Raw genomic sequence first — 26,295 nt, 5'->3', positions numbered from 1 at the left:
CAACGAAGACCCAATGCAACCAAATAAATAAAAAATAAATAAATAAAATAAAATACATGACAGCATCATTTTAGAAAGTGCATAATTTATTACATGTGAGTTAATAATAAAATGGATACTTGGGAACTTTAAAAATGAGTTACGAGTAACAGATGTAAAATTCTCAAATTCTGGAACCTGAAATATTAAAATTCAAGCAATTTCTTAAAACTCTTTCTCATGATTAGCATAGTTTGAAAACTGTTACGCTCTTCCAAGGGAAAAAGGAGGAATTAAAAAATAGACACGTTGATGAAGGCAATGAGTTCTTCCCAGCTGGCTTTATTCTCTACTGAAGCTCAATATAGGATTACCTTTTCTTTACTTACAGGAAGCTGTTCTGTTTTCCAATAACCCTCAAAACAGAATGGAAAATGCTTATGCAAAACGACGCAAGCCTTAACCATTCTATGCAGGTTTTACCATTTTAATAAACTTCTAGTCCAACAGCTTTCCCAAGTATAAAGTTCTGTGAGTGAACTATGAATATTTTTAAATATTTTCCAGATTCATCATGGAGGCTGCTTTTCTTCTCTGTACTGTAATCGCACTGAGCTGCAATTGAAATAAACAATCAGTAAGTAGCTACTTTTTCTGTGGAAAAATCTTAGACTAATACAAAGTATAATGCATCACAACTTACAATTATTGAAAATAATCTTATTGTAAGGGGTCTTGTTAGAGGTCGCTTTTTGTGTTCATTTCTCTGTTACTCTTGAGACTTTAAAATGCCTGTATTACCCTAGAGATATGCATGTCAAATACGGCATTCCATAGCTCAGTAATACACTGAGAGTTCCAAAACATATTTTACAAACGAATGAAAAACATCTAGATAAAAGTTAATCAGGAAAGAGGCTAGAACACAAACTAAGTGTGAGCCAGCACAATGCAGGGCTGGTAATAAAAAGATGATGACAGATCACAGTAAGTCTAATAAGAAAATAATCTTTAAATATTAAATTGGAATTGATAATACAGACACATGGTAAAAGATATCTAACAGTACAAAAGAGTATACAGCATAAAGGAAGTCTTCCCATCTCTGTCCTTCATTCCACATCCCTCTTTCCAGGCAAAACCACTATTTCCAGCTTCTAAGTATATTTCTTGAAATATTCTAAGTGAAAATACATGCACATATTTCCTCACCCTTTTTTATTAAAAAAATGATAAAGTACTATACATACTTTTCATATTTTTCTCCTGCTAAATGATCTACCTTAGAGATAGCTCCACATTAAATCTACTTTATTCCTCTTAACAGCTACAAAATTTCCCATGTACGGATATTCCATAGTTTAACTGGTTTCCTATTGATGGGCATTTAGATGGTCTTTCATCTTTTAGAATTATAGGCAATGCTGCAATTAGGATTTTTACGTGCTTCCTTGCACAGACTTGCCCAGGTGCAAGTACACTACCTGCAGAATAAATTCTTAGAACTGCTAGGTCACAGGTTAGGTACGTTTACAACTGTTGAGAGATACTGCCAAGTTGGGTGCCAAAGAGGTTGTACCAATACACACTCATGTCAGTGATGTGTGCAAGTGCCAGCACAATGTATTATCAACCTTCATGATCTGACAGGTGAAAAATAATATGTGATTACAGTTTAAGTCTCTATTTGCCTTTTGGGTGAGGAGGAGTTGGGCATTTAAAAATAATGTTTAAAAGCCATCTGTCTTTTATCCTTTATTCACTTTATTGTACTGTAGCCCTTTTTTTTGTTGATTAGCCACTCTATGTGTGTTTAGGATACGAGCCTTTTGTCATATGTCTTGCAAATATTTTTCTCTGTCACTGACTTTACGACTTTTCTATGCAGAAATCTGAAATTTAAAGTCACATTTATTAATTTCTTTTCATAGTTTCTAGGTTTTGTGTCCTGAAGAGAAGGGCTTCACCTCACTGATTTTTTAAAATCCCATACCGTCAAAAGAACACAGCGTGGCATTCAATAGTTTAGAATGATACACTTGGAACATCTAACTATTGTCCAGAGATGGATGAAGAAGATATAGAAAAAGTTAATCAGAACAGCACATTTCGAGCGTGACTGAATGACTACACTGCAGGGCTTGTGCTGAACCAATGACATGATGCTTGGCTGCACTGGTAAGAATGACATGTGAGAGACAATAATCATCTTTTAATGCAGTGGTCTTTAACCTTTTTGGCACCAGGGGCTGGTTTTGTAGAAGACAGTTTTTCCACGGATGGGGGGAGGGGCGGGTGGTGGTTCAGGGAAGCGATGGGAAGCGACGGGGAGTGATGGAGAGTGACGGGAAGCGACGGAGACCGATGGGGAGCGACGGGGGGCGACAGGGGGCGACAGGGGGCGACGGGGAGCGGTGGGGAGCGGTGGGGAGCAGCAGGTGAAGCTTCACTCGCTCGCCTGCTGCTCACCTCCTGCTGTGTGGCCCGGTTCCAGGGGTTGGGGATCCCTGTTTTAACGCCTTTACTTCATTAAATATCAAGCCCTTCCCAGGATATCATTTTTAACAGGAGTTTCCAGTTTTTGGAAGACAATGGGAAAATTAGAAAGGATTCAGAGAAGGCAAAGATAAAGATTAAAAAAGACTGAATATATGTCTTATAAAAAAGTTTATGACTTGGACACATTTAAAATAGAAAAAAAAATTAGCTCCAGGGAATAAATTCCTTTTTGTGTATGGGGAAAATGCTGAATGATTACTTTCCATCTTCAAATGAGAACAGAATGGAAGGAAAAAAACTTAGGGAAAAATCTGTGAAGTGGTTACTGACAAAACATTAAAAAGAAGGCTCACAAGGAGAATGGTGTAATCTCTGCCATTAGGGAGTTTAAATAACAGGAGAAACATCTTTGTTGGACTGCTTAGGTTTAATTCTGTCAGGAAGGAGACAACTAGAAGTCAACTGGATTATATCGTTAAGGTTCTGTAACTGTACCCTTGTGCAGGTAGTTGATTTCAGGTAGGCATTTTCTTTACCACAGTCCTTGAAAAAGGTAAACTTGAATCTTTAAAGACTGTGATACAGAAATTTAACTTCTATATATAAGTATCTTATTTACCACTTAATGACTATGCTAAGTGCTTTGTATGTGCTAATTCCTTTGATCTTTCAATAACTCTATTGGGGAGGTGTTGTTAAACATGAAGAAACTGAGGCTTAGAGAAGATGAAATTGCCCAACGTCACATGGCTACTTAATGGCACCAGGCTATCTGCCGGACTCCAAAATACCTCCTCTCAAGATACCGTCCCATACACCTTGGCTCCTGTTACCTTATAATCTAAATGAATTCTTGAATAATTAATTGATTCATCCAGTAGTCCATAATTTCATAAGAAGTTAAACTTACATGGTAAAACAATAATTACTTTCAAGAGGCAGGAAAATTGAAGGGCAAATTATGATTGGATTTTCTTTAAGTGCTATGCCATGTTCATACCAGAAGTAGATTTCAAGAAAAAATCTATAAACATCATGAACACAAACTGAATTCAGTATTTAGAGTTAGTTACTACTGTAATAAAATCTAAGAATAATGTTAATTTTGATTGAAACAGTACCAAATATTATATAATTATTAATACAGTAACTTGGTTTGTTTTTCTCTATCTATCTATCTAAACAGTCTGTTTCAAGCCTATCTTTATAATCACTAAACTCTTTTCATTTTGATCCTAACAGGAGAGACTACTGCTCCTACTTTAGAACAAATGGCCCATTTCATTTATGTGATACGTGTGCATTAGGAGTAATTGCCCCTTATAATTTCATTGATGTTCTGCACTTTTTACTCTATTTCCCATTGGACAACTTTTATATGGTATTTTAGATTTATATGGTCATATACAAATGTGCATTAAATGAAGTTAAACCTATAAGCTAGGTAATTTTTTTCCATTTAAAAACTGCAATAAAAACACTGCAATTTGAAACACTACATTCAAAGCATGTCATTTACTTCCGAATCTGTCAATGAATACCTGCCTAGTTTTAGACAGAACATAATGCTAGAGCAGTGCTGTCCAACAGACCTTACTGGGGTGACAGAGTTGTTCTGTATTACGCTGTCCAATATGACATGGCTACATGTGACTTTTGAGCATTTGAATTCTGAATAGTGTGACTGAAGATTTCAATTTTAATTTTATTTAATTTTAATTTAAACAGCTGCCTGTGGCTAGCAGCTATCATATTGGACAGTGCAGTTCCAGATTCAGGTGTCAAATGGCGGACACCGATGTTTATTTCTGTTTCTGAAGTTTACCTTTTCAACCTTAAACATTAAAGAGACTAATTTTAAGTAGTTTAATCAAATAAAAATAAAACTACTAGTTCCCTGGAAACTTCTAAGGAACTTTTCTTATCTCCACTCTACTCAGACTATTGTTATCCAGGGATAACGAGGAAGCTCCCTACCTGCTGGGAGGCTGAAGCAGCTCTCTGTTCCGCCTCACTGAGTCGTTTCTGAAGTCTGTTGGATTTTTCCTGATGCTCTAGAATCAACTTTTCATTCTATTAAGGGGAAATATAAGACAAACAAGTTAGAAATCCATATGTGGCACGGAGATGTTTTATGGAATAATCAATGAAAAATCTGGACATCATTTTACCACTTACAAAATGCAAAGATAATATATCTCCAAATTTACATTTTTCAAGTCATGAACTTCAAGGTTCAAAGCTGGTTTTACATTATGACTAAACTGGTTCCCCTCCCCTGGCCCTCCACCACATGCCACCAAAGAAAGTGAATTAAATCTAAATGCAAAGTGAATCTGAAGTTAAGACCAAGGCTTTCAGTTTGTGATTTGTTAACCCTGAGATGCTATATCACTACTTTGGAATCACCCAGAGAGTGTGAGAACACAGACCTGAGCCTCACAACCAGAGCATCAGTAGGGGTGGGATGGTCCTGAGAATGTGCACTTCTATCAAGTTCTTGGGTGGTGTCGATGCTGTCTGCTAGCGCATTTAGAACCACTGTGCTAGACAAGCTTCCAGGGGAACTGTGACATAGTCTACGCATTATTAAGGTCAAGAAACAGAAAATATTCATTCTAGAAATCCTGATTTTTACAGAGCTAGACTTATCTTAAATGATTTATATGCTTACGGTATTATTTAAAAGGGGAAGAAATCAGTCTACATGTTTCCCAATACATGTGTATACTCCAGAAGGTATTCGGGTCAATAGCATTATTAAGGCATTGGTATGGGTTGCATTATGTCCCTAAAAAAAAGATGTTGAAGCCCCAACCCCCTAGTACTTATGAATGTGACCTTATTTGGAAATAGGGTCTTTGTTGATGATTAAGTTGACGTCATTAGGGTGGGTCCATATGCAGTATGACTGGTGACTTCATAAAAAGGGGAAATTTGGACATAGAGACAGACATGCACAAAGGGAAGAACACATGAAGACACAGGGAGAACATTAGCAACAAGACAGGGAATGCCTGAGGCCACCAGAAGCCAGGAAGGAGGCCTGGAAAAGATTCTCCCTCAGAAGGAACCAATTCTGCTGTCTTCTTGATTTTGGACTACTGGCCTCCAGAACTGCAAGACAATAAGTTTCTGTTGGTTAAGCCACCCCAGTCTGTATTACTTTGTTAGAGCAGCCTCAGGCAACTACATAGGCATCATGAATATAAATCTGTCACAACAAGGTGTCATGCAGGCAAGTTAAAAGAATCTATCAATTAAAAAATGTATTAGCCTTCTCCATACATACTAGCCTAAAAAAAAGGTTTTGCACGTGTAAAACTGTTATACAGTTCTTTGAACTAGGTACTTCCCATGTCATAACATACAAGTGATAAGAATGAATGTCATGCCTAGTAATACAAAATACTGAACTAACAGTATCCTGCTAAAATGTGCTTATTCTATTTCTTAGTGTGCCCAAAAGCAAAATTAAATTGTATGAAGAGAACTATATTGGCTTTTCCAATTTACCAAGATGTTTAAATACGTAGTCTTAAATTTAAGAGACACATCATTAACACTAGAGAAAACCTGAGGAAAAACTGCCATCATCTATAATAATCATTTTCATAGTTATAATCAGACTATATATACATTTTACTACGCTGCTACCATAAAGGTTAAGGCACAGTCCAGCTTAGATAAAACATAATATATGCAACTGTTCTTTTTTAATTGATCATTTTAGGTGCTTTTGAGCTTCCAAAATAATTAACATTACTGTGTTGAATATTTCCCTTTAAATTTTTTCAAATTTTAAATTATTTCCTTAGAACAGATTCCTGGAAGTGGGAGCAACATCAAAGAGTTTTTGAAAGGCTACTGTTTAACTGTTTTCTAAATGGCTCATGTCAATTTACAATGCTATAAAACCGAAGTGTAATGACTTCACTATGGCTCCTACAGAAGGCCACAGAGACCTATGGACCATACAGCCTGTTAATGAAATTCCAACAAATACCTTCGAAGTTTGCTCAACAAACGAAGAACTAGAGTTCTAGAAAGTTCTAATAATAATCTGGAAATTGTTTAAATTCTTTTCTTCAAAGGAAAAAAATGATAAACCCTTGCTATATTTAGTTCTAAAGCATTAATCTAAAGGAATGTTTTAATGTATTCCAGTAGGAAAAAGTATTTTCTACATGTCTTTTGTGATGGACTAAAACAAAATTGGAGGAGGATCTTCAAGATGATGGTGGAATAAGACGTGGAGATCACCTTCCTCCCCACAAATACATCAAGAATACATCTACATGTGGAAAAATTCCCACAGAACACCTACTGAATGCTGGCAGAAGAAATTAGACTTCGGAAAAGGCAGGAAAATCTCCACGTACCTGATCATGTGGCTGACAGGGTCTTGGTGCTCTGGCCGGGTGTCAGGCCTGAGCTACTGAGGTGGGAGAGCCGAGTGCAGGATATTGGACCACCAGAGCCCTCCCGGCCCCATGTCATATCAATCGGCAAGAGCTCTCCCAGAGATCTCCGCCTCAACGCTAAGACCGAGCTCCACTCAACAACCAGCAAGCTCCAGTGCTGGACATGGCATGCCAAAAAACTAGTAAGACAGTACACAACCCCACCCATTAGCAGAGAGGCTGCCTAAAATCATAATAAGTTCACAGATACACCAAAACACACCACTGGACGAGGCCCTGCCCACCAGAAAGACAAGATCCAGCCCAACCCACCAGAACACAGGCACCAGTCCCCTCCACCAGGAAGCCTACACAACCCACTGAACCAACCTTAACCACTGGGGCCATACACCAAAAATAACGGGAACTACAAACCTGCAGCCGGCAAAAGAGAGACCCCAAACAGTAAGTGAAGCAAAATGAGAAGACAGAGAAATATGCAGCAGATGAAGGAGCAAGATAAAAACCCACCAGACCAAACAAATGAAGAGGAAATAGGCAGTCTACCTGATAAAGAATTCAGAGTAATGATAGTGAAGATGATCTAAAATCTTGGAAATAGAATGAAGAAAATACAGGAAACATTTAACAGGACCTAGAAGAACTAAAGCGCAAAAAACAATGATGAACAACACAATAAATGAAATTAAAAATTCTCTAGAAGGAATCAATAGCAGAATAACTGAGGCAGAAGGACAGATTAGTGACCTGAAAGATAAAAGAGAGGAAATAACTACTGCAGAGCAGAATAAACAAAAAAGAATGCGAAGAATTGAGAACAGACTCAGAGACCTCTGGGACAACATTAAATGAAACAGCATTCGATTTATAGGGCTCCCAGAAGAAGAAGAGAAAAAAGAAAAAGGACTGAGAAAATATGTCAAGAGATTATAGTTAAAAACTGCCCTAATATGGGAAAGGAAACAGTCAATCATGTCCAGGAAGTGCAGAGAGTCCCAAACAGGATAAATCCATGAAGAAACACAACAAGACACATATTAATCAAACTATCGAAAATTAAATACAAAGAACAAATATTAAAGAAGCAAAGGAAAAGCAACAAATAACATACAAGGGAAACGCTATAACCTTAACACCTGATCGTTCAGCAGAAACTCTGCAAGCCAGAAGGGAGTGGCAGGACATACTTAAAGTTATGAAAGAGAAAAACCTACATCCAAGATTACTCAACCCAGCAAGGATCTCATTCAGATTTGATGGAGAAATTGAAAACATTACGGACAAGAAAAAGCTAAGAGAATTCAGCACCACTAAACAAGCTTTACAACAAATGTTAAAGGAACTTCTCTAGGCAGGAAAAACAAGACAAGGAAAAGACCTACAATAACAAACTCAAAACAATTAAGAAAATGGTAATAGGAACATCGATATTGAGGACTACCTTAAATGTAAATGGATTAAATACTCCAATCAAAAGACACAGACTGCCCAAAAGGATACTAAAACAAGATCCATATATATGCTGTCTACAAGAGCCCCACTTCAGACCTAGGGACACATACAGACTGAAAGGGAGGGGACAGAAAAAGATATTCCATGCAAATGGAAATCAAAAGAAAGCTAGAGTAGCAATTCTCATATCAGACAAAACTAGACTTTAAAATAAAGACTATAACAAGAGAAAAAGAAGGACCCTACATATGATTAAGGGATCAATCCAAGAAGAAGATATAACATTTGGAAATATTTATGCACCCAACATAGGAGCAACCCAATGCATAAGGCAAATGCTTACAGCCATAAAAGGGGAAATCAACAGTAGCACAATAATAGTAGGGGACTTTAACACCTCACATTCAACAATGGACAGATCAACCAAAATGAAAATCAATAAGGAAACAAAAGCTTTAAATGACACATTAAAAAAGATGGACTTAATTGATATCTATAGGACATTCCATCCAAAAACAACAGAACACACTTTCTTCTCAAGTGCTCATGGACCATTCTCCAGGATAGACCATATCCTGGGTCACAAATCAAGCCTTGGTAAATTGAAGAAAATTGAAATCGTATCAAGTATCTTTTCCAACCACAATGCTATAACACTAAATATCAATTTCGGAAGAAAACTGCAAAAAAAACAAACATATGGAGGCTAAACAATACACTACTAAATAACCAAGAGATCACTGAAAAAAATCAAAGAGGAAATCAAAAAGTACCTAGAAACAAATGACAATGAAAACATGATGACCCAAAACCTATGGGATGCAGCAAAAGCAGTCCTAAGAGGGAAGTTTATAGCAACACAATCTTACCCAGAAACAAAAAAAATATCAAAAAACCAACCTAACCTTACACGTAAAGCAATTAGAGAAAGAAGAACAAGAAACCCCCCCTAACTTAGCAGAAGGAAGGAAATCATAAAGATCAGAATAGAAATAAATGAAAAAGAAATGAAGGAAACCATAGCAAAGATCAATAAAACTAAAAGCTGTTTCTTTGAGAAGAAAAACAAAATTGATAAACCATTAGCCAGACTCATAAAGAAAAAAAAGGAGAAGACTCAAATCAACAGAATTGGAAATGAAAAAGGAGAAGTAACAACTGACATTGAAGAAATACAAAGGATCATGAGAGATTACTACAAGCAACTCTATGCCAAAAAAAATGGACAACCTGGAAGAAATGGACAAATTCTTAGAAAAACACAACCTTCCAAGACTGAAGCAGGAAGAAAGAGAAAATATAAACAACAATCACAAGCACTGAAATTGAAACTGTGATTAAAAATCTTCCAAGAAACAAAAGCCCAGGATCAGATGGCTTCACAGGCGAATTCTGTCAGACACTTAGAAAAGAGCTAACACCTATCCTTCTCAAACTCTTCCAAAATATAGCAGAGGGAGGAACACTCCCAAACTAATTCCACGAGGCCATCATCACCCTGATACCAAAACCAGAGAAAGATGTCACAAAAAAAGAAAACTACAGGCCAGTAGCACTGCTGAACACAGATACAAAAATCCTCAACAAAATACTAGCAAACAAAATCCAACAGCGCATTGAAAGGATCATACACCATGATCAAGTGGGGTTTATCCCATAAATGAAAGGATTCTTCAATATACACAAATCATTCAATGTGATAAACCACATTAACAAACAGAAGGATAAAAACCATATTATCATCTCAATAGATGCAGAAAAAGCTTTTGAGACAATTCAACACCCATTTATGATAAAAACTCTCCAGAAAGTAGGCATAGAGGGAACTTATCTCAACATAATAAAGGCCATATATAACAAACCCACAGCCAACATTGTTCTCAATGGTGAAAAATGGAAACCATTTCCACTAAGATCAGGAACAAGACAAGGTGGCTCACTCTCACCACTATTATTCAACACAGTTTTGGGAGTTTTAGCCATAGCAATCAGATAAGAAAAAGCAATAAAAGGAATCCAAATGGGAAAAGAAGAAGTAAAACTGCCACTGTTTGCAGATGACAGGATCCTATACATAGAGAATCCTAAAGATGCTACCAGAAAACTACTAGAGCTACTCAATGAATCTGGTAAAGTAGCAGGATACAAAATTAATGCACAGAAATCTCTTGCATTCCTATACACTAATGAGGAAAAATCTGAAGGAGAAATAAGGAAACACTCCCATTTACCACTGCAACAAAAAGAATAAAATACCTAGGAATAAACCTATCTAAGGAGACAAAACACCTGTATGCAGCAAAGTATAAGACACTGATGAAAGAAATTAAATATGATACAAACAGATGGAGAGATATACCATGTTCTTGGATTGGAAGAATCAACATTGTGAAAATGACTGTACTATCCAAAGCAATCTACTGATTGAATGCAATCCCTATCAAACTACCAATGGCATTTTTCACAGAATTAGAACAAAAAATTTCACAAATTCTATGGAAACACAAAAGACCCCAAATAGCCAAAGCAATCTTGAGAAAGACAAAGGGAGCTGGAGGAATCACGCTGACTATAGACTATACTACAGACTATATTATAGACTATAGTAGACTATACTACAAATCTACAGTAATCAAGACAGTATGGTACCGGCACATAAACAGAAATATAGATCAATGGAACAGGATAGAAAGCCCAGAGATAAACCCATGCACAGATGGTCACCTATCTTTGATAAAGGAGGCAAGAAAAGACAGCCTCTTCAGTAAGTGGTGCTGGGCAAACTGGACAGCTACATGTAAAAGAATGAAATTAGAACACTCCCTAACACCATACATAAAAATAAACTCAAAATGGATTAAAGACGTAAATGTAAGCCCAGACACTGTAAAACTATTAGAGGAAAACATAAGCAGAACACTGTGTGACATAAATCACAGCAAGATGCTTTTTGACCCACCTCCTAGAGAAGTGGACATAAAAACAAAAATAAACAAATGGGACCTAATGAAACTTAAAAGCTTTTGCACAGCAAAGGAAGCCATAAACAAGATGAAAAGACAACCCTCAGAATGGGAGAAAATATTTGCAAATGAAGCAACTGACAAAGGATCAGTCTCCAAAATACACAAGCAGCTCACGCAGCTCAGTATCAAAAAAACAAACAACCCAATCCAAAAATGGGCAGAAGACCTAAATAGACATTTTCCAAAGAAGATATAAAGATCGCCAACAAATACATGAAAGGATGGTCAACATCACTAATCATTAGAGAAATGCAAATCAAAACTAAAATGTGGTATCGCCTCACACTGGTCAGAATGGCCATCATCAAAATATCTACAAACAATAAATGCTGGGGAGGGTGTGGAGAAAAGGGAACCCTCTTGCACTGCTGGTGGGAATGTAAATTGATATAGCCACTATGGAGAACAGTATGGAGGTTCCTTAAAAAACTAAAAATAGAAGTATCATATGACCCAGCAATCCCACTACTGGGTATATACCCTGAGAAAACCATAATTCAAAAAGAGTCATGTACCACAATGTTCATTGCAGCACTATTTACAACAGCTAGGGCATGGAAGCAACCTAAATGTCCATCGATAGATGAATGGATAAAGATGATGTGGCACATATATACAATGGAATATTACTCAGCCATAAAAATAAACCAAATTGAGTTATTTGTAGTGGGGTGGATGAATTTAGCGTCTGTCATACAGAGTGAGGTAAATCAGAAAGAGAAAAACAAATACCGTATGCTAACACATATATATGGATTCTAAAAAAAAAAACTGATTCTGATGAACCTAGGGGAGGGACAGGAATAAAGACGCAGAAGAAGAGAATGGAGTTGAGGATATGGGGAGGGGGAAGGGTAAGCTGGGACGAAATGAGAGAGTGGCACTGACAGATATACACTACCAAATGTAAAATAGATAGCAAGTAGGAAGCAGCTTCATAGCACAGGGAGACCAGCTCAGTGCTTTGTGACCACCTAGATGGGTGGGATAGGAGGGTGGGAGGGAGACGCAAGAGGGAGGGAATATGGGGATATATGTATATGTATAGCTGATTCAGTCTGTTATATAGCAGAAACTAACACAAAAATGTAAAGCAATTATACTCCAATAAAGATGTTAAAAAAAATTAGAGGAATTGGGTTAAAAAAAAGTCTCAGACATGCACAGAAACAAAGGGGATCCTAACAATTCTGAAAAAGCACAAGGTATACTGGTGAAACTGAAATAAGAGCTCTATCTTTGTCATTTAAATGTGATGAATCACTAGCTTTCAAAGCTTTTATTCATATTATATTAAGTGTGCACTTTTAGGGTTATGTATGATTTCTACAAGAAATACTCACATCCATATGGTATTTCCAAGTTGAGAATTAATTTGGACTTGGCTCAGGTAAAATTCTATAACATGTGTATCCACCTGCAGCAGAAAGCACTTCCCAGGAGGGTCATTATCTTACCTCAACTACCTTTTCATTTGCCATTTCCAGCTGAGAAAGCAGCTCTTGGGTATGAAGTTTCTGTCGATTCAGCTCACTCCTATTAATCAAGAGACAGGGAAGAAAAAAAAAAAGAACGGAAGAAAAAGCCATTAATATAACTGTTCAAAAATTTAACAAAATTGAATCTTTATTAGTGAGATACATGTTCATGTTCTGAACAAAAATATCTTGTGTGCAAAATAAAAGTTGCTTCTTAATAGACCATATCTGAAACGACTCATTTCTTTATAAAATACATATATATTCTGGACATTGGTTGTACAATAGTGTGAAAATACTTAGCACTATTGAACTGTTCACTTAAAATGAATGGAAAACTTCCAGGTGGGTGAACACGTGGAAATTTGGGCAGAGTTTTGGGCCTGGAGAGGGTAAAGATGCTCCATACCCCTCTCCCATGCCTGGCCCTATGCATCTCGTCCATTTGATGTTCATGTGTATCTTTTATCATAACCTGTAATAAACTGCTAAACGAAAAAGAAGACAGCAATAATAATAACAACAGAGAAATATCCTGCATGATAAAAGCCATCTCTTGGCTGGCAAGGACCAAAGTATTCTACCCCTGGGAAGCCCGTTTTTCATTTGCAGCAAGAGGGCATTGAGGACCCCTCAAGAATACACCACTTGAGCTTAGTTACGCCTGTGCAGAAGGACAACTTCTGCACCTTTTTCCAATCCCTGCGTGCATCACACTCACCACACCTCAGACTGCTGTACTTTTTTATTCTTTATTCCCAAAATAGCTTGAGCCCCTTGTCTTCAGGGAGGCAAATATGAGACTGGTTATCCTGTTGCTTGGCTGCTTACTGAATAAGCCCTCTGTTTGTTGCAAACCTCGAAAACTCAGTGATCTGGTTGCTACCTGTCAGGCAAAACCAAGCACGCTCGGTAACGTCAGGAGATCACAAATGAACTCATCTAGAGAACTGACAAATCTGTCAAAAAGCGTTGGCTCTTGAGAGAAGATTTGTTTCCGTGGCAGCCGTGCGGCTGACAGGGTATTGGTGCTCTGGCCTAGTGTGAGGCCTGAGCTTCTGAGGTGGGAGAGCTGAGTTCAGGACACTGGACCACCAGAGACCTCCTGGCCCCACGTAATATCAATCTGCAAGAGCTCTCCGAGAGATCTCTGTCTCAACGCTAAGACCCAGCTCCACCCAACGACCAGCAAGCTCCAGTGTTGGACGCCGCATGCCAATCAACTAGCAAGACAATAACACAACCGCACCCATTGGCAGAGAGGCTGACTAAAATCATAATAAGTTCACAGACACCCAAAACACACCACCAGACGCAGCCCTGCCCACCAGAAAGACAAGATCCAGCCCCACCCACGGGAAAACAGGCACCAGTCCCCTCCACCAGGAAGCCTACACAACCCACTGAACCAACCTTACCCACTGGGGGCAGACACTAAAAACAACGGGAACTACGAACCTGCAGCCTGCGAAAAGAAGACCGCAAACACAGTAAGTTAAGCAAAATGAGAAGACAGAGGAATAAGCAGCAGATAAAGGAGCAAGGTAAAAACCCACCAGACGAAACAAATGAAGAGAAAATAAGCAGTCTACCTGAAAAAGAATTCAGAGTAATGATGGTGAAGATGATCCAAAATCTTGGAAATGGAATGGAGAAAATATAAAAAACGTTTAACAAGGACCTATAAGAACTAAAGAGCAAACAAACAATGATGAACAACACAATAAATGAAATTAAAAATTCTCTAGAAGGTTCAATAGTAGAATAACTGAGGCAGAAGAACAGATAAGTGACAGGTGAGACAAAATACTGGAAATAGCAACTGGAGTACAGAATAAAGAATGAAAAGAATTGAGGACAGTCCCAGAGACCTCTGGGAAAACAGTAAATGCAACAACATTCGAATTATAGGAGTCCCAGAAGAAGAAGAGAAAAAGAAAGGGACTGAGAAAATATTTGAAGAGATTATAGTTGAAAACTTCTCTAACATGGGAAAGGAGATAGTCAATCAAGTCCAGGAAGTGCAGAGAGTCCCATACAGGATAAATCCAAGGAGAAACACAAGAAGACACATAACAATCAAACTATCAAAAATTAAATACAAAGAAAAAATACTAAAAGAAGCAAGGGAAAAGCAACAAATAACATACAAGGGAATCTCTGTAAGGTTAACAGCTGATCTTTCACCAGAAACTCTGCAAGCCAGAAGGGAGTCGCAGGACATATTTAAAGTGATAAAAGGGAAAAACCTACAACCAAGATTACTCTACCCAGCAAGGATCTCATTCAGATTTGACGGAGAAATTAAAACCTTTACAGACAAGCAAAAGTTAAGAGAGCTCAGCACCACCAAACCAGCTTTAGAACAAATGCTAAAGGAACTTCTCTAGGCAGGAAAACAAGACAAGGAAAGACCTACAATAACAAACTCAAAACAATTAAGAAAATGGTAATGGGAACATACATATCGAGAACTACCTTAAATGTAAATGGATTAAATGCTCCAATCAAAAGACACAGACTGTCCAAAAGGATACTAAAACAAGACCCGTATATATGCTGTCTACAAGGGACCCACTTCAGGCCTTGGGACACATACAGACTGAAAGTAGGGTATGGAAAAAGATATTCCATGCAAATGGAAATCAAAAGAAAGCTGGAGTAGCAATTCTCATATCAGACAAAACTAGACTTTAAAATAAAGACTATAACAAGAGAAAAAGAGGGACCCTACATAATGATTAAGGGATCAATCCAAGAAGAAGATATAACAATTGTAAATATTCATGCCCCCAACACAGGAGCACCCTAATACATAAGGCAAATGCTAACAGCCATAAAAGGGGAAATCGACAGTAGCACAATAATAGTAGGGGACTTTAACACCTCACATTCAACAATGGACAGATCAACCAAAATGAAAATCAATAAGGAAACAAAAGCTTTAAATGACACATTAAAAAAGATGGACTTAATTGATATCTATAGGACATTCCATCCAAAAACAACAGAACACACTTTCTTCTCAAGTTCTCACGGACCATTCTTCAGGATAGATTATATCTTGGGTCACAAATCAAGCCTTGGTAAATTGAAGAAAACTGAAATTGTATCAAGTACGTTTTCCGACCACAATGCTGTGAGAGTAAATATCAATTACAGGGAAAAAACTGTAAAAAATACAAATATATGGAGGCTAAACAATATGCTACTAAATAACCAAGAGATCACTGAAGAAATCAAAGAGGAAATCAAAAAGTACCTAGAAACAAATGACAATGAAAACACAATGACCCAAAACCTATGGGATGCAGCAAATCAGTTCTAAGAGGGAAGTTTATAGCAATACATTCCTACCTCAAGAAACAAGAAAAATCTCAAAAAAAACAACCTAACCTTACACCTGAAGCAATTAGAGAAAGAACAAAAAACCACCAAAGTTAGCAGAAGGAAGGAAATCATAAAGATCACAATAGAAATAAATGAAAAAGAAATGAAGGACACGATAGCAAAGATCAATAAAACTAACAGCTGGTTCTTTGAAACGATAAACAAAATTGATAAACCATTAGCAAGACTCATCAAGAAAAAACGGAGAAGGCTCAAATCAACAGAATTAGAAATGAAAAAAGGGAAGTAACAATTGACACTGAAGAAATACAAAGGATCATGAGAGATTACTACAAGCAACTCTATGCCAATAAAATGGACAACCTGGAAGAAATGGACAAATTCTTAGAAGAACACAACCTTCCAAGACTGAAGCAGGAAGAAAGAGAAAATATAAACAGAACAATCACAAGCACTGAAATTGAAACTGTGATTAAAAATCTTCCAAGAAACAAAAGCCCAGGATCAGATGGCTTCACAGGCGAATTCTGTCAAAGATTTAGAGAAGAGCTAACACCTATCCTTCTCAGACTCTTCCAAAATATAGCAGAGGGAGGAACACTCCCCAACTCATTCCACGAGGCCACCATCACCCTGAAACCAAAACCAGACAAAAATGTCACCTAAAAAGCAAATTATAGACCAATATCACTGATGAACGCAGATACAAAAATCCTCAACAAAACACTAGCAAACAGAATCCAACAGCACATTAAAATGATCATACACCAAGATCAAGTGGGGTTTATCCCATAAATGAAAGGATTCTTCAATATACGTAAATCAATCAATGTGATACACCATATTAACAAACTGAAGGATAAAAACCATACTAAAATCTCAATGGATGCAGAAAAAGCTTTTGACAAAATTCAACACCCATTTATGATAAAAACTCTCCAGAAAGTAGGCAAAGAGGGAACTTATCTCAACATAATAAAGGCCATATATAACAAACCCACAGCCAACATCCTTCTCAGTGGTGAAAAATGGAAACCATTTCCACTAAGATCAGGAACAAGACAAGGTTGCCTACTCTCACCACTATTATTCAAGATAGTTTTGGAAATTTTAGCCACAGCAATCAGAGAAGAAAAAGCAATAAAAGGAATCCAAATGGGAAAAGAAGAAGTAAAACTGTCACGGCAGATGACATGATCCTATACATAGAGAATCCTAAAGATGCTACCAGAAAACTACTAGAGCTACTCAATGAATCTGGTAAAGTAGCAGGATACAAAATTAATGCACAGAAATCTCTTGCATTCGTATACACTAACGATGAAAAATTTGAAAGAGAAATTAAGGAAACACTCCCATTTACCACTGCAACAAAAAGAATAAAATACCTGGGATTAACCTATCTAAGGAGACAAAACACCTGTATGCAGAAAACTATAAGACACTGATGAAAGAAGTTAAAGATGATACAAACAGATGGAGAAATGTTGATTGGAAGAATCAACATTGTGAGAATGACTCTATTAACCAAAGCAATCTACAGATTCAATGCAATCCCTATCAAACTACCAATGGCATTTTTCACAGAACTAGAAAAAAAAATTTCACAAATTTTACAGAAACACAAAAGACCCCAAATAGCCAAAGAATTCTTGAGAAAGACAAACATAGCTGTAGGAATCAGGCTCCCTGACTTTCGACTATACTACAAAGCTAGAGTAATCAAGACAGTACGCTACTGGCACAAAAACAGAAATAAGATCAATGGAACAGGATAGAAAGCCCAGAGATAAACCCATGCACAGATGGTCACCTATCTTTGATAAAGGAGGCAAGAAAAGACAGCCTCTTCAGTAAGTGGTGCTGGGCAAACTGGACAGCTACATGTGAAAGAATGAAATTAGAACACTCCCTAACACCATACATAAAAATAAACTCAAAATGGATTAAAGACGTAAATGTAAGCCCAGACACTGTAAAACTGTTAGAGGAAAACATAAGCAGAACACTGTGTGACATAAATCACAGCAAGATGCTTTTTGACCCACTTCCTAGAGAAGTGGACAAAAAAACAAAAATAAATAAATGGGACCTAATGAAACTTAAAAGCTTTTGCACAGCAAAAGAAGCCATAAACAAGATGAAAAGACAACCCTCAGAATGGGAGAAAATATTTGCAAATGAAGCAACTGACAAAGGATCAGTCTCCAAAATACACAAACAGCTCACGCAGCTCAGTATCAAAAAAAACAAACAACCCAATCCAAAAATGGGCAGAAGACCTAAACAGACATTTTTCCAAAGAAGATATACAGATCGCCAACAAATACATGAAAGGATGGTCAACAACACTAATCATTAGAGAAATGCAAATCAAAACTACAGTGAGGTATCGCCTCACACTGGTCAGAATGGCCATCATCAAAAAATCTACAAACAATAAATGCTGGAGAAGGTGTGGAGAAAAGGCATCCCTCTTGCAGTGTTGGTGGGAATGTAAATGGATACAGTCACTATGGAGAACAGTATGGAGGTTCCTTAAAAAACTAAAAATAGAACTACCATATATTCCAGCAATCCCACTACTGGGCATATACCCTGAGAAAACCATAATTCAAAAAGAGTCATGTACCACAATGTTCATTGCAGCACTATTTACAACAGCCAGGGCATGGAAGCAACCTAAGTGTCCATCGACAGATGAATGGACAATGAAGATGTGGCACATATATACAATGGAACATTACTCAGCCATTAAAAAGAAACCAAATTGAGTTATTTGTAGTGAGGTGGATGGACCTAGAGTCTGTCCTACAGAGTGAAGTCAGAAAAACAAATACCATATGCTAACACGTATATATGGAATCTAAAAAATATATTGTTCTGATGAACCTAGGGGAGGGACAGGAATGAAGAGGCAGACGTAGATAATGGACTTGAGGACACGGGGAGGGGGGCGGGTAAGCTGGGACGAAGTGAGAGAGTAGCATGGACATATATACACTACCAAATGTAAAACAGATAGCTAGTGGGAAGAAGCCGCATAGCACAGGGAGATCAGCTCGGTGCTTTTTGACCATCTAGATGGGTGGGATAGGGAGGGTGGGAGGGAGACGCAAGAGGGAGGGAATATGGTGATATATGTATATGTATAGCTGATTCACTTTGTTGTAAAGCAGAAACTAACACACCATTGTTAAGCAGTTATACTCCAATAAAGATGTCAATAAAATGATTAAGACTGTAAATTTTTTATCACAATTTAAATAATGGTTAAAATTGTACATTTTATATTATGTTTATTTTACCACAATAAAAAAAGCAAAAAACTCACATACACATATTTTAAAAGTGCCAAAGTCTCGTTAATATCAGTATCTTGAGGTAGTACTTGGCATTAAAATGAAAGTGTATTCATATGAAACAGATACAGTTTGTTATTTTTAAGATTCATATATGGTGCTTCTTAGCAGGGCTCAACTCTCGGAAATTTAAGGTAATGTTAATCACTGAACATCATTTCAATGTAGTACATTCAGGATTAAAATTTATGCTTTGGTTGGTTGTATATTTGCCTTATTTTATGCATTCATATCTTTTATGCTTTATTAGCTGGAATAATCTTACGCACAGAAGACAGAAATGTTGTCTTTTTTGTTGTTCAACATATAAGCATTATATTGCTTTTGGGTAAAGATAATTTCCAGGGTCCCAGGTTAGAAGCAGATACAATGTAGTCTTTAAAATAACTTTAAACAAGATCAAATCAATTTCTGAGTATTAAAATAGTTAATTCAGGATTGTTTTTTATCCTTTGACCTTACTTCTGCTTCTAAAGTAAATCGATAGATTAACACTTCCAATTATGAGCCTTGAATTTTTTCCAAGTGAACCTAAAAACCTGGTAAGTCCCTGTAGTGTCCTATATTTGAGTGGATAGCTGTTAAAATCAGCAAGCAGTTTGTTATAAATACATAGAAGAGGACAAAAAATAATGTCCACAAATCAATTCCAGAAATATCTACCGAATATTCTTTATGGCCAAGTGCAAGGCATGCGGTGGTAAACACATGGATGTTGCCACAACAGAACTTACAGACTAAGGGGAAACGACTTATTCCTACTCAGTGGCTTCATCTATACATGTCACTGAGTATGAGAAGCCTGAGTATCTATCACTGATGGCACGACAGACAAACTCTAATGTTTGACCTCAGCTTTATTTTGGTGGTAATAATAATGTGGGATAAATGACTATGCTTCCTTTAAAGTATCTTGTGTAGTTTAAGTTACTGCTGCTCCTCAACATGACATAATAAAGAAAAGCAAAGTGACTAACGTGGCCAGTCTTCTAGGCCGAATGTAATTAAAGGTAAAAGTTATGCACATTAGTGCTGATGAGAAATAACTTCTGAGTACTATGGAGAGGAAGATGATACGATGATTGTATTTATAAAGTTAGCCAAAACTCAGTTTATACAAAACCTTTTCACAAAACACCTACTGCATAATTTGATGCCTAAGCTATTCATTTACCCATGACAATTTATCTGAATAATTCCTAATAATTCCTATTAGATAGTAATAATTTCCCACAAAATTTAAGATCACAAAGATACAAATTATTAACTCTAAGTTACTTTTTTTTTTTTTTTTTTTTGCAGTACGTGGGCCTCTTACTGTCGTGGCCTCCCGTTGCGGAGCACAGGCTCCGGACGCGCAGGCTCAGCGGCCATGGCTCACGGGCCCAGCCACTCCGCGGCATGTGGGATCTTCCCGGACCGGGGCACGAACCCATGTCCCCTGCATCGGCAGGCGGAGTCTCAACAACTGCGCCACCAGGGAAGCCCTCTAAGTTACTTTTTATCTGTGTAAATATCTGTTCTATCGTGTATCAAGCGCTGTCACCCCCATTGGACAGCAAGCAACACTGCTATTCATCAAGACAGTGAAGATGCTGGTGACGGTGGTAATAACAGCGAACAATCCCCCAGTGCTTCCTCGGTGCCCAGCACTGTTCCAGATGCTTTATGTAAACTACCTTTTCTAGCTTTCATGATAACCCCGTGAGATCCCTAATTTTACATATGAGAAAATTAAAAGACAGAGGCATTTAAAAATAGTTAAGTAACTTGCCTAGACTCACACGGCTTGTCAATTGGAGTCAGAATTGAAAATCCGGGCCCTTTGGCTCCAAAGTCTGTGCTCTTAACCACTCCCCTGGACTGTGCACCAGGGCAAGCAAATGCTAAATGTTTGTTAGATGAATAAGTGAAAGAGAATGTATGTGTGAATGTGTGTATTAGGCACTGTAAGGAATAGAAATATTTACACATTTACTTGGAAACCTGACAAGTTATATCTTTCTGATTTCTTCCCTAAAGGTTCAGTCCTATATTCAAATTTAACATGACTAACATCAAACATTTTGCATCCCTTTGCAAACTTACTTTTCTCTCTCTCTGTTTTTTTTTTAAAGTCCTGAGATAAAACCTACTTCTCATCCTGCTACTCAGTTTTTATACTGACATCTCTGCCCTCACTACTTAGGTTAAAAACCTTAAAGTCAACTGTTTCTCACTTTCTCTTGAATGCAACATCTAGTTTGCCCCTAAATAGATTCTTCCTCTGCAGTGTTTTTTGCATCCATTTTTCATTTCCTTTATATGTGTATATGTATACATATACATTTTTTGGCTGCATTGCACGGCTTGCAGGATCTTAGTTTCCTCACCAGGGATTGAACGCCAGCCCACGGCAGTGAAAGCACCAAGTCTTAACCACTGAATTCCCTATTCTTCAGGGAAGAACCTTAACCAGGGAATTCCCTATTCTTCATTACTACTCAGTGTTACCATCACAACTGAAGTTCTTATAACTTAATTTTTAGATTTATTGCAGTAGGCAACTGCTCGGGCTTCTCAGCATCAAGTGAAAAACTGTATGTATAGCATCCACCAGTGCACATAGCAGTGCTCAACTGATGGAGCAGTTTTCCCTAACACATCACTAGCATATTTCTCTTTCTAAAGCACCACCTTAATAATTTGTTTCCTTGAGCAATAATCTCCAGTGGCTCTCTGCTACCAGACAAAACAGTCCAAACTCCTGAGACTGCATTCAAATTCCTCCAAAATTTTGTGTAATTTATCTTTCCAACCTTGTCTCCAATAGGAGCCTTCTACTTCAGTTAGGCTCTCACTGTCTCACCAATAAATCATATATGTATCATCTTTAGGCTCATTTTGTATCACTTTCTGTACCCTCTATTGAAGATTTCCCGTTAAAATCCTGCCCATTCTTTAAGATTCCACCCTTGTTCCTCTTCTTTCTATGCCTCCTTCCCAGTTCCTTTTAATCCAGACAGTTCTCTTCTCGCATCAAAGCATTATTTATTTTATGTAGGAGACATTTAACAATTCTGTATTATAATTCTAATTAGTGGTTTATCTATGTGTTTATATACATATACACTTATACACACACACACATACTCACAGGCCCCCAAGTATAATGGAGACTTTTAAAAAGGCGATTGTTTTTAGTTTCCACAGTATACACCACAGGGCTTTACACATAGGGATTTAATAAATATTTGCAGGTTTAGGAAACCTAGCAGTTAGAAAATTTTATTCGCTATTTGCTCAACAGTCACTGAGGAATCTACCACAAAACACACTTTAGATAAAAATTTTTAAACATTTATTTAGATTTATTTATAGTCTACTACTTTCTCCAAAGGATTTGAAGTGCCTAAGAAAAGAGAATTTTTCAGTTAAGCATTTCCTTCAATCTCACTCCTGAATGAAAGTTTAGAATGTATTAAAGGGCGGAGAGAAAAGTGATTTCACCAACTCTATCCGCCGAGGCCTTCCTGGAGCCTGCCTGTCAGGACTTTGCAGCTCCTTATTTCTCTATCAGGATATTTCATTGCAGGGATAACAGAAAGACCCAGGAGGATGATCTGACTCTGTATTATCTAGGAGAAAATGTCTCTTTATTAGAGAATATAATTGAGAGTTCCCTATGTCATTAGTAATTTAGGATAAACATAAAATAAGACCTTCCAGAAAGTTTCACAGTGGTATTACACTCAAACACTTGCCGAGTAAAGCTATATAATCTCTTCACTGGAAATCTTTAAAAACAGAAACATCCTTACCAATCGGGAATGATTTAAGTGTAGCCTGCCAGAAGGTACAGAGATAGATGACATTTCCAGTTTCTTTATGACATTATGGCAGTTAAAGAGTACTTTATACTAATTACAGAATTTAAATGGAACTGTACCCAGGTTCTCTATAATTTCTGACGTATTACATATCATAAGGTTTAAGGTAAAATTATCTTCTACCGATTTCAATGTAACTGTAGAAGAACAAGGAATTCCTTATACTATCACTGGGAATTGCTTAGCCCATCAGTGTCCTAAATATTTTTAGTTCACTTATATTAATTCATGTGTATATGATAGAAAATCCTAGTCATGCCTACAAAATATAATTTAAAATTTATGTGTAAAATATAATTGATTTACTACGTTCTGTGTAAGTAAAATTTTATAAAATAATTTATAAACAAAATAATTAATGCTGTATCTATTAAAAAATATTAGAATCAACATTGGGAAGTCATCCAATTCTTCAGCTGGAGGTGGAAGTGGGTGAAGGGTGAGCACCTAACGCAAGAGCCCTTTCTCTGTGGTCCACGGACAGGCTTCAGGTAGTACGTTCACAAATACCCTGAACTATATACAAGATCTTGTGTGTTTGCCTAGTCTGGGAAGAAGGGCTATAGATTTCCTCAGATTTTTAAGAGGTCTGAGGCCTAAGGAAGGATAAGGATTTTGTCTGAGCTTTTTGCCTGGAATATACAAAGTTCTTAAAGAATTTTTTCTTTTAAAGTATGAGCACACTGATTGGAGTGTTTCAATGTTGAATGTCTTTCTTACACAAACCACATCCATAATGTTATCATCTATAATCGTTTCCACTTTTGCTTTCATTAAGATGGTACAAGAATTTAAAGGCACTTGGCAAGCAGTCCAAATACAGAAATATTCTAGCTTTTTACAGTATTCCCTCTATTTTATAGTTGCTTACCCAGACTTAATTCAACAGCAAATTCTCCAAAGTATACAATTCAGTTTAAAAAGAAACAATAACTTTCTTTTTGTACTCACATATCACTGGCTTATTGAATTAAATTACGTATTTCTAAAACAGGTATAACTGGCATAACCTGGTTTGGGAACAATCACACTGATACTGCAAAGCAAGTGCAGAGTGTCTAAGTTGACTAGGTAAGGGCACAGAGAAAGTCTCGGGCCCTGGTCAGTATGCTCTGTACAGAAACGTCACTGGTTCATGTTGCCCACGATGAAGTGCACATCAGCCAAGAGGGTTTTCTACTGCACATGAACGTTAATACTGTATCTTATTAGTGCTTTGATATTGCGAAGTAGTTACTGTTCTCATCTTATAGGTAAAGAAATTAAGACTCAGAAAAGTTATTTAATGTTCCTAAGGTCAGGCAATGATTGAAGGAAAAAATGGGCTTCATACCCAGTCTTTTAATCAAAATGTTCTCTCAACTAAATCACACTGCCTCTTACCTTAAGCCCAATCATTTACGAGAGATGTCAGTAAAGCAAATCTGTGGCATTATATAATATCAAGATCTAAAAGGCAAAGTGAAGATTCTCTGAAAAAAATTTAATCCTGAGTATGCAGCAAAATGGTCAGCAATTGCAAAGACTGTGACCTTGACTTCGTGTGTGGCTTCAAAAGACCTGACTACTAAAAAAGGAAATTCATCCTAAGGTTTCAAATCTTATTCAGTTAACTAAAAATACCACAGGTTACAGGCCAGCTTTAGATATATTCAAGCACCCTTGGTCACAGGCCCAGGTTCGTTCTTTCCCTTTCTGCACATTCCCCCTAAGTGATCTCATTTAGGCCATGACTGTAGAGGAACACAAACGAGCACTTCAAATGCAACTTGTCCAAAATGGCAACTACTTCTTATCCATACCTTCCCAAGTTTCCTCCCTCCCAGTAAAGGGCATCATCACCATCTACCCAGATGCTCGAGTCAAAGCTTAGACGTCATCTTAGATTCCTTCCATTTTCTCATCCCTTAGATTTGACTTATCGTGGGTTCTACCCTACACCTCCCTAATATATTTCATAACTACCCATTTCTCTCCATCTCGACCCACAACACTCTGTTCTAAGCCACTATCATCTATTGCCTAGAATACTGTCATAATCTAATATCTGGTTTCCCTGACTCCATTTTTGCCCCTTCTCTAGTCTGTTTTCCACATAATAGCTAAAGTGGTCTTTTAAAGACCTAGGAATGTCTAAAATTCTCCAGTGATTTCCTACTGCTGCACTTTGGACTTAAACTTAAAATAGACTTACTTAAATATCCTGGTTCAAGTAAGTACAAACAGCTTACTTAAAATAGCCTACAAGATTCTCATGGTCTGATTCTTGCCTAGTTCCTCAACCTGACAGCATTCTCTCCCCTCACTCACTATACTCTAATCACATGGGTCTGCTCCCTAACACTGCACCTTCGTACTTGCTATTCTTTCATCTGCCTGGAATATTTTCCTGGCTTTTTCATAGAGTTGATTTCTTTCTATCATTTGGGCCTCAGTTTAAATCTCACCTTTTCTGACTACTTTTTAAGAAACAGTACAGCCCTTTCAGCTCCCACCCTGTCCGAGTTACTGTCGCATCAACGCATTTGTTTTCTTCATGCCATTTAAAATACACAGAATTATCTTGTTTATTTGTTAGTTTACCTTCTTATTATTTCTCTCCCCACCCTGGAATGAAAGCACTAAAAGAGAAGCTACAGTCACAGGGCTTAGAACAGTGCCTGGCACACATAAGGTGGTTTTTAGTCTAGACAAATTTTAGTTAATTCCACAGAACCACTTAACTAGTCCATTCAATAAGAACATTTCTAATATCCTATATCTCGCTTTTTCAAAGTCTCCGTCTACTTGCTCTCATCTGACAACTAGTTCGATAATGCAGTGATTACATTTTAAAGTAGCCGTCAAACTGTGTA

General features: G+C 37.3%; 1 protein-coding gene across 1 annotated transcript in view; it reads right to left on the bottom strand.

The window, feature by feature from the left end:
• The window catches only part of SCLT1 (sodium channel and clathrin linker 1), a 255,924-nt gene continuing 229,629 nt past the window's right edge, over positions 1-26,295 (bottom strand). The window contains exons 19-21 of the mRNA XM_082838635.1: positions 12,838-12,916; positions 4,456-4,551; positions 1-594 (exon numbers count right to left, since the gene is read on the bottom strand). Of these exons, the coding sequence (XP_082694761.1) occupies positions 532-594; positions 4,456-4,551; positions 12,838-12,916 (238 nt within the window). The 3' untranslated portion in view covers positions 1-531. The remainder of the gene's footprint in view (positions 595-4,455; positions 4,552-12,837; positions 12,917-26,295) is intronic.

This window comes from Leucopleurus acutus (assembly GCF_964270905.1).
Source record: "Leucopleurus acutus genome assembly, chromosome: 4".
In the NCBI taxonomy this organism is placed as follows: domain Eukaryota; kingdom Metazoa; phylum Chordata; class Mammalia; order Artiodactyla; family Delphinidae; genus Leucopleurus; species Leucopleurus acutus.
This window is presented reverse-complemented; position numbering and strand designations above follow the sequence as displayed.